We start from the raw sequence: 12,812 nt of genomic DNA, 5'->3' as shown, positions 1-12,812 counted from the left end.
ACCAGGCGATGCTCTGACCATCTGTGGCTGCTGCTGTGTTGCTTGGCAACCAAGCCATCTCAGGCCTGAAGCAGGCCATGGAGCCATCCTCAGCACCAGGAGCCAATTTGCTTGAACCATTTGAGCCATGGCTGCTGGAGGGGAAGAGAGAGAGAGAAGGCAGAGGGGGAAGAACGGAGAAGCAGATGTTAGCTTCTCTAGTGTGCTGTGACCAGGAATTAAACGCCGGACTTCCACACGCTGGGCCGACACTCTACCACTGAGCCAACTGGCCAGGGCCTGAAGCTTTCATTTCATTGAAATAAATTAAGTGCCTGATAACATTAAGTTAACAGATTATAAAATAAAAACTGCTTAAATAGAAACAATTTGGAATAGACACAGGTCTGAAAAAAAAAATTGAGAAACATTGACCAGAAATTAGACTTTGACTCTGCTTAGGGGATATTTTAAATTATTTGGTAATATGTTGAGTGTTCAAACTGCATAGGAGGAATATTAATTGGGTAACTGACATAAGCTCAATATGAGGGAGAAGAGGGGAGTGATGAGGAGCAAAGAAAGACAAGCAGATGTGTCAGATGTGTTATCAACAGAGATTGATTGGAAACATAATTTATCCCTCCCCCTTTAACTCCTGCATGAGTTGGCATTAAAGCAGGACAGAGTTTATTAATTTATACTCAGCTGTCTAGATAAGATATATATGAAAGCAATAAAAAGTATAGTAGTAATAGTTTCTCTGTATCCTTAGCCACTTTTTGGTGATGAAAACTGATTTTTTTTTTAATTTCTAACACACCATCCAGTGAAATATCAATGCAAGTTGATGCTTCATTTTAAAAACAGACTAAGCTATTACTTATGCTCAGTGTTGCCATTATCAGTTAAATTAAACTTTTCATAGGCTTCGGGCTGGGTAGTTCAGTGAATAAAGTGTGCTCCGAGGTCGTGGGTTTGATCCCCAATCAGAGCATGTACAAGATGCAGTCAATGGGTATACATACCGCTTAGTGGAACAAGAAGTTAACATTTCTCTCTCTCTCCCCCCTTTGTTACCCCTCTCTTCATCTTTCTCTCTCCCTTCCCCTCTCTCTCTCTCAAATCAATGGAAAACTTAGAAAAAAAATTAACCTTATTATAATCTGATGTGAAATTGTTACTCCAATAAGGAGCACTTAGTAACTCTCCTCAAAAATCTCTCTGTAATATTGCAAAGGAGGAAAGGTTCATGCTCCTCAACATGTACTATAAAGTGATGTGATTTCCCCGGAAATGAATGTTTAGAAGTATTTCTTTTCCCTACTAGACTTATCTATAAAAATATGTGACTATGGACTATAGAAAAAAGTACTACACTAGTGAATACTTAAGTGTAGTGAACAATTTTTACATAGGCACTCAGGTGTGAGGAAATGGTTACTTATATTAATGAAAACATTTTATCTCTTTCAATTTTGACTACTTCATTCTTTTACAGAAAAAAAAAGTGGTCTAAAGCATCTTTATTAACTTTGAGAAGGAAAGGCTTTCTTCCCTGACATGTATTAGGATTCTTCCTATTTTACACGTATGATAAAATACCTAGATCAGGGTGAACCGGCAGGAGGTAGGAAAAGAAACGAATCACGGTTGTATGACCATATCTCATTCTATTACTACTCAGGGAAGGCGCTCTTCATTTTCAAGTTTATATGTAAAACTTAAAACTATTCAATACTTGAAATACTAATTTCATTTTTGCATTGATAAGAATTTTAAAAAGCTGAGTTATCAAATATATAAATTATTTTAAGAAATTTTTGAAGGGAAAAGTCAGAAAAATGTTTGCATGGATTCATTGAGTTTGTATCTGTATAGACACATTAGGTCATGTCAATGGAATGAACAATTTTTATTTGATATGCTCAATTAAATGTTTAAAAACCCAGTGAAATATACTTTTATATCAGCTAAACGATCAGTTGATGTACTGATTGTCTGCCTTTTCATTCTGTGGTTAGCTAATTGGATGGCTGCACGGTGAAGCTAGCGATACAGCAGAAATGAAAAGATCCTTTTTGATTTCCTATGTAAGAGAACCTGTCCATGAAGGTGAACCAAACCTGAAGTGCAGCTGATTTCCGCAGCTAGGCACCGCTGTGACGAGCGGTCGTAACTAAAGGGCTAATGCCTGGCAGAATAGGAATTTACAAGGCTGAGGTACAGGCAAGTCTGTTCCATAGGTCGGTGTCTACGCTGTGCCTTCCCGGTTGTTAAATGTACACCACTCCCGTTTTATAGTATCCTAGCAACACACTCTTTCTCTCCGCCCTCCACTTTACCTGGATACTTACTTTTTACCTTTGTAAGTGTCAATTATGGCAACTTTGCTTACGTCGTCTTTTCCACTGAAAACTTGATAAACTCCATCCACAGTATTGTTGTACTGGAAAGACATGTACAAGAAAAAATTACTTTTAGAACAACCCATATTCTCCAAGTTATAAAATATGTAATTAACTCATGTTGGCATTTCTCAAAGATTGGTCATTCATAATTATTTTATATGATTTAAAATATATATGCAATGAAGTGTTAAAATTATTGGCCTTTACATGTTAAAAAGACAGATTATAAAAGGGCCTAGAAATAAGTGCTAGGTGCAGAGACAAAGGAGGAAAACATCAGAAGTTGACATCATCTAGACTCTAGGACTCTGTCATAATTAAGCCAGTAAGACAGTTTTGATTACTATTATTATATTGAGGTGAGGGAATTTTGAACAAAACCTATGAGAACAGGGACGATTTCTAGAGGTATTCTAAATGTTATAATCTTTAATAAGTGGTTACCAAAAATTGGGCATGAAGAATTAAAAATAGAATTACCCAAGGAAAGAGTACTATGTATTTGAGTTAAAAATAATTAAATCTCTGATACCCTAAGGCTGTCTACATTGATACTTAATTGATAGATAATGTTGCAATCATAGACACCATCTAAACATAAAATAACAACAATGAACTGGAGAATATAACTAATATCATGTAGAGTGTTAAATCATAGATTTCCAGTTCAAGGGTCAACTTGTTCTATTCATAATTTAAAACAATAAGCTGTAGCTAAGTCCATCACTTTTTCCTAATCTCCAAACTGCCATTTCATGACTTTTAGAGACCACAGAAGTTCTTATTAACAAACTCCATAAAATAGGATTTTGCTAATTCATCAATCTTGTGTGGGCAGATTAAGGCTTTTAAATTTACGTGGAAAGAGTTTGTAAGAGGTCTAGAGAAGGAGGAATGACAGAATAAATACATTTGATACAATTAAAAATATGGTATTAAACTTGATTTATTGAAAAGGTAAATCAAAACTGAAAATAGTATTCAAAGTCTTACCAAATTATAACCTAATTTTAGACAAATTGTATACTTATTAAAGGATGGAACCTGATTAAATCTCAGCTTAATTTTAATTTTAATTATTCAATTTTGATAGTTTTCTGAACTTGGATAACTGAAACCATGTGAAATAAAGACTGTTAAAAAATTAGACTGTGTATTCCCAGATAATAAATAAGATTAACATTAAATTACAAAATTATGAATTTCCAATGTCACTATATTTATCCAATTAAAATATAACAATATCAACATTTATATTTAGAACTCACAGGATAAAACACACCAACAGTTGGATCAATAGGGTATGGTACCAAAGTCAAGAATGGATCTTTGTAGCCCCATAATATTTCCTTCACACTTCTCCTTTGAAACATAGATGACTTTGACTTTTTGATAAGTGAATTGAGTAACACTTGAACAAATGCATTTGGATAGAGATGGGGTACAGACTACAAAAAAGGAAAAAAACACGGTTTAAGACACCATTTGCAGTATTAATTATTTAACAAATAAATGGACTAAATACTAAAATTAATTTAAAAAAACTTTTAAATCTCTAAAATTACTTCCAGATCTTGCCAGAACGAAAAGTAGAACTTGTCTGATCCCTAGATGAGTACATAGGAGTGCCTCAGTTTTAGCCACAAGAAGATAGAGTTAACTCCTACTTTTTTTTTTTTCAGAGAGAGAGAGGGATAGACAGGGACAGACAGACAGGAACGGGGAGAGATGAGAAGCATCAATCGTTAGTTTTTCATTGTGCATTGCAAAACCTTAGTTGTTCATTGATTGCTTTCTCAAATGTGCCTTGACCGCGTGGGCCTTCAGCAGACAGAGTAACCCCTTGCTGGAGCCAGTGACCTTGGGTTCAAGCTGGTGGGATTTTTTTTTTTCCTCAAACCAGATGAGCCCGCGCTCAATCTGGTGACCTTGGGGTCTTGAACCTGGGTCCTCTGCATCCCAGTCCAATGCTCTATCCACTGCGCCACCGCCTGGTGAGGCAACTCCTACTTTTTTTAAATTTTATTTATTTATTTATTTATTCATTCATTTTAGAGAGGAGAGAGAGAGAAGGGGGAGGATTAGGAAGCATCAACTCCCATATATGTGCCTTGACCAGACAAGTGCAGGGTTTTGAACCGGCAACCTCAGCATTTCCAGGTCGACGCTTTATCCACTGCGCCACCACAGGTCAGGCACAACTCCTACTTTTTAATGATACAATTTAAGTGGTGTATCAGTTCAGTTGATTTTTTTTTATCTTTTCTGCTGACAAAAACTCCATTCAAATAATGACATAGAAACACACTAAAAACTATGTAATGATAGTTCTAAACATGAGATGGATTCTAGAGTATTTCAAAGGAAATTATTTGTCTACTCACAGCTACAGCCAGATTGAGAACGGTGAAATTGTCATCCTCAGATCCAACTGACAGTTCAGGTTCAAAGATAGCACCATTGGGCTGCACAAAAGAGACTGTGTTGTTCTCGAAGTCGTGGGTTATGTTTTCCTTGGCTAGATAACGAACTCTGATATACAGAATAAATAAAATGAAAAATTATTGTGCCAAGTGAACACTAGATCACAAATGCTATTTATTGGCAAAACAAGTGATTTTTGAGTACGTAGAATATGTAGGAATTATGGTAAACAACTGGGTTAAAATGGTAAGCCAATACTAGGTCTCTAGCGAATTAGAGAAGGGGGTCTTAAATTTGCATAGCAGGGGAGAAAGTAATATGTGTCATTACAGGAGTTTATTCAGAGTCCACGGTAAAACACAGAACAGATACAAATCCAGGAGTGGAATGGTTATGGTGGTGATAAGGTTCAAGATGTATTTTGTAGCAATTCCACATGAGTAGTCTGAATTAAAATAGAAGTTTCGTTAAATGAAATAGAAAGTGGCATGTAAAATGTAAGAAGAGTAAAGTTTATTTTTAGAAATGCACATGGTTGAATTTGATTGGACTATAAAGAGAGAGAGTAAGAAGAATGGTAGGAAATAAAGCTACTCAAACATTAAGGGCTGAATCTAATATTCAGATGTTTAAGGTTTATCCTGAGGGTAAGGAGGGAGCTGGAGAAGGTGTGATCAGGAGGACATTAAATACACATTTTCTTAGAAAGGATGCTCAAAATACATAATCTATCTAGACCTGGCTTTTACATATTTTTCAGTACTTTAATGAGAAAGATAACCCATGTCGTAGTTTCCTTTTTACAGATAAATTTCCCTCCCTTTTCCATATATTGAATGCTGATTAGTTCTAAGCTCCTGGCTCTAACATCTCTAGGTTTCAAAGTACCAATTACACTTTAGGAATGTGTTTGAGGGTGGTTATTATGAGGAAAAGACTTTTGGAAGTACAAGATGGTTCACTGGATGAAATAACATAGACATCTTTCATTTCACTACTTCATATTTGAATGTTTATGATGTAAGGTGAATAGATAACTAAGGTAAAGACTGAAAAACATGGGACTGAAATGTAATAAACAATAGTTTTTACTCATGTATAATAAAAATGTACTTCTCTGTAGGGTATGGATTATGAGAGTTTTATACTCTCAGCACAGTGCCTGGTGCATGTTGATTTCTCAATATTTTTTGAATGAAAAAATTAATGGCTCACATTCTTTCAAAGGAGAACTCCCAATAATTAATAAAAATATTTTATTTTTTAATATTATTTCCACAAAGCTTTATTATTTATTCTTACTGGAGTACTGAAGACATACAAAGAATATAAAATTTTAAAACAGCACCCAGGATAGTTTTTGAATAGTCAATTACTATTTTCTATTATATAGTTGTATATTACATATTATTAATATTTAAAATTGGAATACTTTAATTTTCAAGTATATATGTATAAATAAAAATAATAGCTAAAAAATTGTGACCTAAATTCTAAAGCTCACTTGAATTGTAATTATAACATAAAACCAGTAGATGGCACTCAATGAGAAATATCCTTTAAACTGAGGTCTATTATTAGAATTCGCTTTTAATCACTCAATTTTTTTTTTGCTTAAAAATTAGAAAGTTTTAAAAAGTGTTGGTTAAGAAGGTCAAAGACTGTTTTCTTTGTATTCTTGCCAAAACAAAGTAACTAAAGAAAATTGTGTTGGATCTGAGAATATTCTGAAGAAATTATGAAATATTTATAAGAGATTATAGAGATGGTGTAGGCTGGAATATATGTAATTAAAATCTCAATCCAGGAAATTTTATGCTTTGATCAATGTCATATCTTGTTAATAAAAATTCCATCAAAGTCACTTAAGCAGCCATCAGCCAAATAAGCCTGTGGTTCTGTTTGAGAAAAAATGTCCTCCTGTCGCTCCCCTTTCAGCTGGCCCAGAGCGTGATTTATGGGAGGTGGGCTCACCTCAACAGAGGGAAGATTCTCAAGCTCTTAACTTTTTCTGAAAGGTGGTTTTCTCATTATTTAAGGCATTCTAACCTACACTAATGATTGAATTTTGGAGACAAAATGACCTTAACATGATCAGAAATCCTTTTAACATTGTTATATAAGTAAAAATTTATTATTTATCAACATTAGCTGCAAATCCAACTTCAACACTCCCAACACCCTTCAAAATAAACTGAGTGTATCTAACCTACACCTGCTTTTGTCTCTTAAAGGCAGAGGTTAAAGTCTCTAAAATAAAATACATATTACTTGTCACCTATCAGAGCAGGTCTAGGACTAGATTCAATATTATGCTTGTGTTTCCCCATTTTACGAGTAAAATCTGTAAAGTAAAAAAGCGTAACCTCCCACAAACACAAATTTAAGCAGAAAACATGTTTTCAAATTCTAACAACTTTTCTCATTCCTCACTTATATTTAATTCATCAGATTATGATTTTTTTAACATTATGCTTAGATATTAGGTCACATGTGAATTCTAGATTTTCATAGGTACACATCATAGCTACAACCCTTTTTTGGAACAAGATATTTATATTGGCTTTTGAGTATAACAAAACTATACTTTCATAAAAAATAAAAATACTTTCTAAGATAAGCTTTGATTTGTGACAATGAAAACTGAAGCTTCTCTGACGTGGCTGTAAATAGTCACAGGTGTGTGCACAGAGGGCTTGGGAGAACTGCTAGGACACAGTGGCGCCAGGCCTGGCAGCATGTGCCATGGCAACGGGCACTGCCCTCACAGCTCTCGTTACGTCGTTATATTGGAAGTGAGAGTGTCAATCGGGAAACATACTGATGCAGGGGGAACATAATTACACAATCACTGATGATCTAAAACACGTAAGATACAAAACTAAATTACAAGAAGTTATTAAAATATATTTTGTCCTAGAGGGAAGAGAGGAAGACATTGGGGGGACTGAGGGGAACACGGGGGAGGGGGGAGATATATTTGGTGGGACACTTGAATCTATGTAAACACAATAAATAAAATCATAAATAAAAAAATAAAATATATTTTGTAGTAAAAATTGATCCTGGTATATAAATAATTGTAATCTTTGAGGGAAAAAAAAGTCCACATTTGTATATCAATGATATAGCAGAATTTAATTATATTTCCATGTGTATGACTAATTCTTGGTTAAGGTAAATGTTCTTAGTACCTCAATCTCTCCTTTTTTTTTTTTACTTTGATAGTGGGGGAAATGACATAATCTATAACACACACAAAAAAAGAAAGAAAAGAAAATATACACACAAATCTAGGATTTACCAATTTCTAAACCCATGTGAACATAAAATCACATCATATCTCCTGGTGTCAGTTTTGTTTAATTACAAAATAAAAATTTCTGGCTAATTAATTTCCCCTAGTTCTGATAGTCCACAATGCGATTCAAAAGTGTGTTAAACTCTTAGGGAATGGAGGGAAGGGTATAGAACATTCAGTCTCAGTACTGGAAAATATATAATATCTAATAATATATAATAATGAAACAACAAAATAAATAGAAACCACTATTGACCTAGAAATGAGTTTGAATAGACATCTTTAGCAAGTAAGGATGTAGTTATGTAAAATATATACTGTATTTATATAAAATCAGTTTAGTTTTGTGGTTCTCAAATTTGAGTGTGCATTGGAATCACCCAGAGGGGCTTATCAACTTATTGCTGGTCTCAAACCCAGAGTCTGGGTAGGACCTAGGAATTTGCTTTTCCAGGTGATTCTCATGCTGCTAGCCTGGGGACCACATTTTAAGAACCACTGATGTAACCCATACATTCAATTTAAAAATTTTTTAATTTTAAAATATTCTAGATTCTAAAATTTGGATAGATTTTTTTCTATTGAGCATGCATATTTCAGAGTTATTGAAACTATATACCACAAGTGTAAAACAACTGTAACTTCTTAAATGTAGAACAGTTATTTGATGCTGATTAATTTATACTAAAATTTTTTTTCTCATAATCAGCAAATCCTTAGATTAGGATTTTATGTAGGCAGAAATAAAATATTTCATTGCATACTATTGGCAAGATAAGTACAGTTCAAATGAATGGCATTTATCAAGTGGAAGCCTTTGCAGAAATGCGTATAATTCAGGAAAGAGTGCCGCTTTCTTGAAGGGACTCACTTACCTGTACGTGTAAGGACCTACTTGCTTGACCTTAATGTTGGTGCTGTTCATTATCACAGCCTCTGGATTTAGCACATGAAAGATCCAAAACTGTCTGTAAACTTCTGTGCCTGTTTTAACCCAGTTTTTAAAAGCAGTTGTACCTTCTTCAAGGACAACTTCCTATGAAAAAAGAAAGCAAGTTTGGGTTATTTCTTTGTAGTAAATAAGGGCACTTCTGGGCATTAACCTTTAGTTAGCCAATGAAAATACCATGAGTAAGTACACTGTACATGGGAACCTTTGCAATCTCGACACATACTTGCAACAGAAATATTTCAACAATTATAGCAACTTCTTTAGTTAACCTTTTACAAGAAGGATCTGTGTGTAATACTGTACACATGCCTATTGATTTTAAGGCCAACCACTGGCAAGCCTATGAGTGACCCCATGGCAAAATTGCAACAGTAACATGATTTGTTAAGCAAATTTTATTAAAGTTGGTCCAAAACGTTTTTAAAGTTCTGATTGGGTAGAACATTAACTTTTCTTCGGCCCTCAATGAGTTGGACTGATGAGGCAAGGCAGAAAAACAGAGAAAAATCTAGTGGTAATGTAAGCTTTTTCCTTTTCCTCAAAAGTTGTACACTTCAGGGGATGATCCCTTAACGTTTATAAAATTAAATAAATGCTTATGAATAAAAAACACAAATTTGACTCCCCCACTTCAAAATCCTGCTCAATATGGCTTTCCTAACTGTCAGTATATTTGAAGCAACCCAATAGTACTGTTTCCAAAAATTACAGAAGGTTAATTCATTATCATTAGATTACTGTGTTTTAAATAAAAGGAATAAATAAGGAAGTTGTCCTAATATTCTTTTGTGAAATCCATTAAAAATTATTGATGTCCCTTGTAGTAAAAAAGAAAAACCCTACAACACAATCAGAAAACCATGTGTTAGAAATCTATTGCCTTCTTTAGAAGCTGCTGGACTGAGTGGAAAGTCACCAAATCTTTCAGGGTTAATTTCATTATTTATAAAATAAGGGAGTTTTAGATGCTCTCCTAGTTTCCTTCATGGCTCACTCTCTGAGCTGAATGTCTACATATTACTGCCAATAAAGGTGATTTTGTAGCAGGCAGTATTCCAATTATAAACCTTGGAAAAATTTCCAGATGAAAAGCTCCAACTTATTTTTGTGTGCTAGAGGAAGAGGAAGAGGAAGAAACTTTCACAGAAAATGACCGTAAAAAGGTCCATGAATACAGGAACAATCTGATCTATTTGGTTTTTTTCACCTGGCAGCATCAATTCAGAGAATGATGGGTCAGGAAAGGACATTGAACACTATTACCATACTTTCTAACAGAGCACACCGAAGCTCTGAGAAACCAGGTGGCTGGCCCAAGGATGACCTACACATCGTAATAGAATTACACCGAGAATCCTAGTCTCTGACCCTTACACTAGTCCTGTCTTACACCATGCTGTTACTGTCTTTTTTTTTCTTGTCACCTCTGCTCTCAGTTGGTACAAGTCAATTGAATTTCATATCTTCAGGAAGCTTTGCTTATTGCTTAAATCTGAGAGGAGGGCAGTTCCTTAGAGAAGAACAGGGTTCCAATCTAAAACACCATTACAAAACCCTCGCTGTTGCAATCACACTGGTGACATTGGGACTGCTAAAGTGATAGTAGATCCCATTTTCAACGAATTGTCCTTGGAAAACTTCATTTGTTCCCAAAAAGTTGAATTTCTATACTAACAAGTCAAATATCAAGACAAAATTACATATAGGTAATATATTCTTCTAAATGTAAAAATATTTAATGAGGATGTTGAAGTTGATATCTATATAGAAGCTAAAAACTGTATTAATTTGCCCATTTCAAGAGATTTAGGAGGGAAAACACACATGAACTTATACATGTACATGTTATTCTCGCACTCTAAGAATCTTAAGGGCTAATGCAGTAGCAATTATTTATGTACCTCTCAGGGCACATACTTTATTTTAGTTCTTAGTGAAAAGAAATCAATAAATGCTTTAAGAATAGAAAAGGGGCTATGACAGAATGTTCTTGGCAGGACAGAATACCTCCCTAACTTTAATGCATATGCATTTAACGTCAAAAGACAAGGTAAGTGTAATATGACTTTCTTCTAATGGCCATAAACATATGTTTTAAATGGTGATCTGAAGATATATATTTTTAATGGGAATGTTGAAATGCAAAGATTTGAAATGAATGCATTGAATTATCAATTGTTAAAGTTAGGGTTATCTAACTTCATTCATTTTTTTCAGAAGTAGAAATGGGTCCTAGACAAGAGAAGTTAAGGCAAAGATAAATGAATGGGACTACATCAGAATAAAAAGTTTTTGCTCAGCAAGAGAAACTGATATAAAAATAAACAGACAGCCAACTAAATGGGAAATGATATTTTCAAACAACAGCTCAGATAAGGGCCTAATTTCCAAAATTTACAAAGAACTCATAAAACTCAACAACAAACAAACAAACAATCCAATAAAAAAATGGGAAGAGGACATGAATAGACACTTCTCCCAGGAAGAGATACAAATGGCCAACAGATATATGAAAAGATGCTCGGCTTCATTAGTTATTAGGGAAATGCAAATCAAAACTACAATGAGATACCACCTCACCCCTGTTAGATTAGCTATTATCAACAAGACGGGTAATAGCAAATGTTGGAGAGGCTGTGGAGAAAAAGGAACCCTCATTCACTGTTGGTGGGACTGTAAAGTAGTACAACCATTATGGAGGAAAGTATGGTGGTTCCTCAAAAAACTGCAAATAGAACTACCTTATGACCCAGCAATCCCTCTACTGGGTATATACCCCAAAACCTCAGAAACATTGATACGTGAAGACACATGTAGCCCCATGTTCATTGCAGCACTGTTCACAGTGGCCAAGACATGGAAACAACCAAAAAGCACTTCAATAGAAGACTGGATAAAGAAGATGTGGCACATATACACTATGGAATACTACTCAGCCATAAGAAATGATGACATCAGATCATTTACAGCAAAATGGTGGGATCTTGATAACATTATAAGGAGTGAAATAAGTAAATCAGAAAAAAACAAGAACTACATGATTCCATACATTGGTGGAACATAAAAATGAGACTAAGAGACATGGACAAGTGTGTGGTGGTTACCAGGGGTGGGGGGAGGGAGGACAGGGGGAGAGTTAGGGGGAGGGGGAGGGGCACAGAGAACTAGATAGAGGGTGGCGAAGGACAATCTGATTTTGGGCGAGGGGTATGCAACATAATTTAATGACAAGGTAACCTAGACATGTTTTCTTTGAATATATGTACCCTGATTTATTAATGTCATCCCATTACCATTAATAAAAATTTATTTAAAAAAAAAAAAAAAAAAAAAAAAAGAAATGGGTCCTAGAGAAAATGGATGTCTGATACAATAACATATGACAATAGCAGATAATAAAGAAACCATGTATTTTCTCTATAATTTTGTGTCGTTTCCATAACATGATGATTTGTTCAGAGACAAAAAATTTTGAAGCAGTCAAACAGGAATGCATTTTTTCTGACCCTAACACTACCATATGTCTGAGAAAATTGTATAGCCACTACTCGACTACCAAGACCAAATATGTCTCAAGTTCTTTTAAAAGGAGCAAAAGATTTTATGTCCCATGTGAATTTCAAAGGCTTTGATTTTAAATTGAATTTGCATTATCTAGCCAATTTTGCAAATCTTTTATTAAATTTGAAATATAAAGCTGATCATTATGTGCACAGAAATATATAATTTAAACTTCTCTCACTTG

At 34.5% G+C, this 12,812-nt stretch overlaps 1 protein-coding gene across 6 annotated transcripts in view; it reads right to left on the bottom strand.

Annotated features, from left to right (window-relative positions):
* CD36 (CD36 molecule (CD36 blood group)) overlaps window positions 1-12,812 on the bottom strand; it is a 78,970-nt gene that overhangs the window by 12,686 nt on the left and 53,472 nt on the right. For all 6 annotated transcript variants that reach the window (XM_066354268.1, XM_066354272.1, XM_066354267.1 and 3 more), the window contains 4 exons: window positions 8,991-9,151; window positions 4,775-4,922; window positions 3,659-3,838; window positions 2,337-2,428 (listed from right to left, as the gene is read on the bottom strand). In XM_066354268.1, the coding sequence (XP_066210365.1) occupies window positions 2,337-2,428; window positions 3,659-3,838; window positions 4,775-4,922; window positions 8,991-9,151 (581 nt within the window). The remainder of the gene's footprint in view (window positions 1-2,336; window positions 2,429-3,658; window positions 3,839-4,774; window positions 4,923-8,990; window positions 9,152-12,812) is intronic.

Source organism: Saccopteryx leptura, chromosome 12, assembly GCF_036850995.1.
Source record: "Saccopteryx leptura isolate mSacLep1 chromosome 12, mSacLep1_pri_phased_curated, whole genome shotgun sequence".
Lineage (NCBI taxonomy): Eukaryota > Metazoa > Chordata > Mammalia > Chiroptera > Emballonuridae > Saccopteryx > Saccopteryx leptura.
The sequence above is the reverse complement of the archived record's forward strand: the minus strand, read 5'-3'. Positions and strand labels throughout refer to the sequence as shown.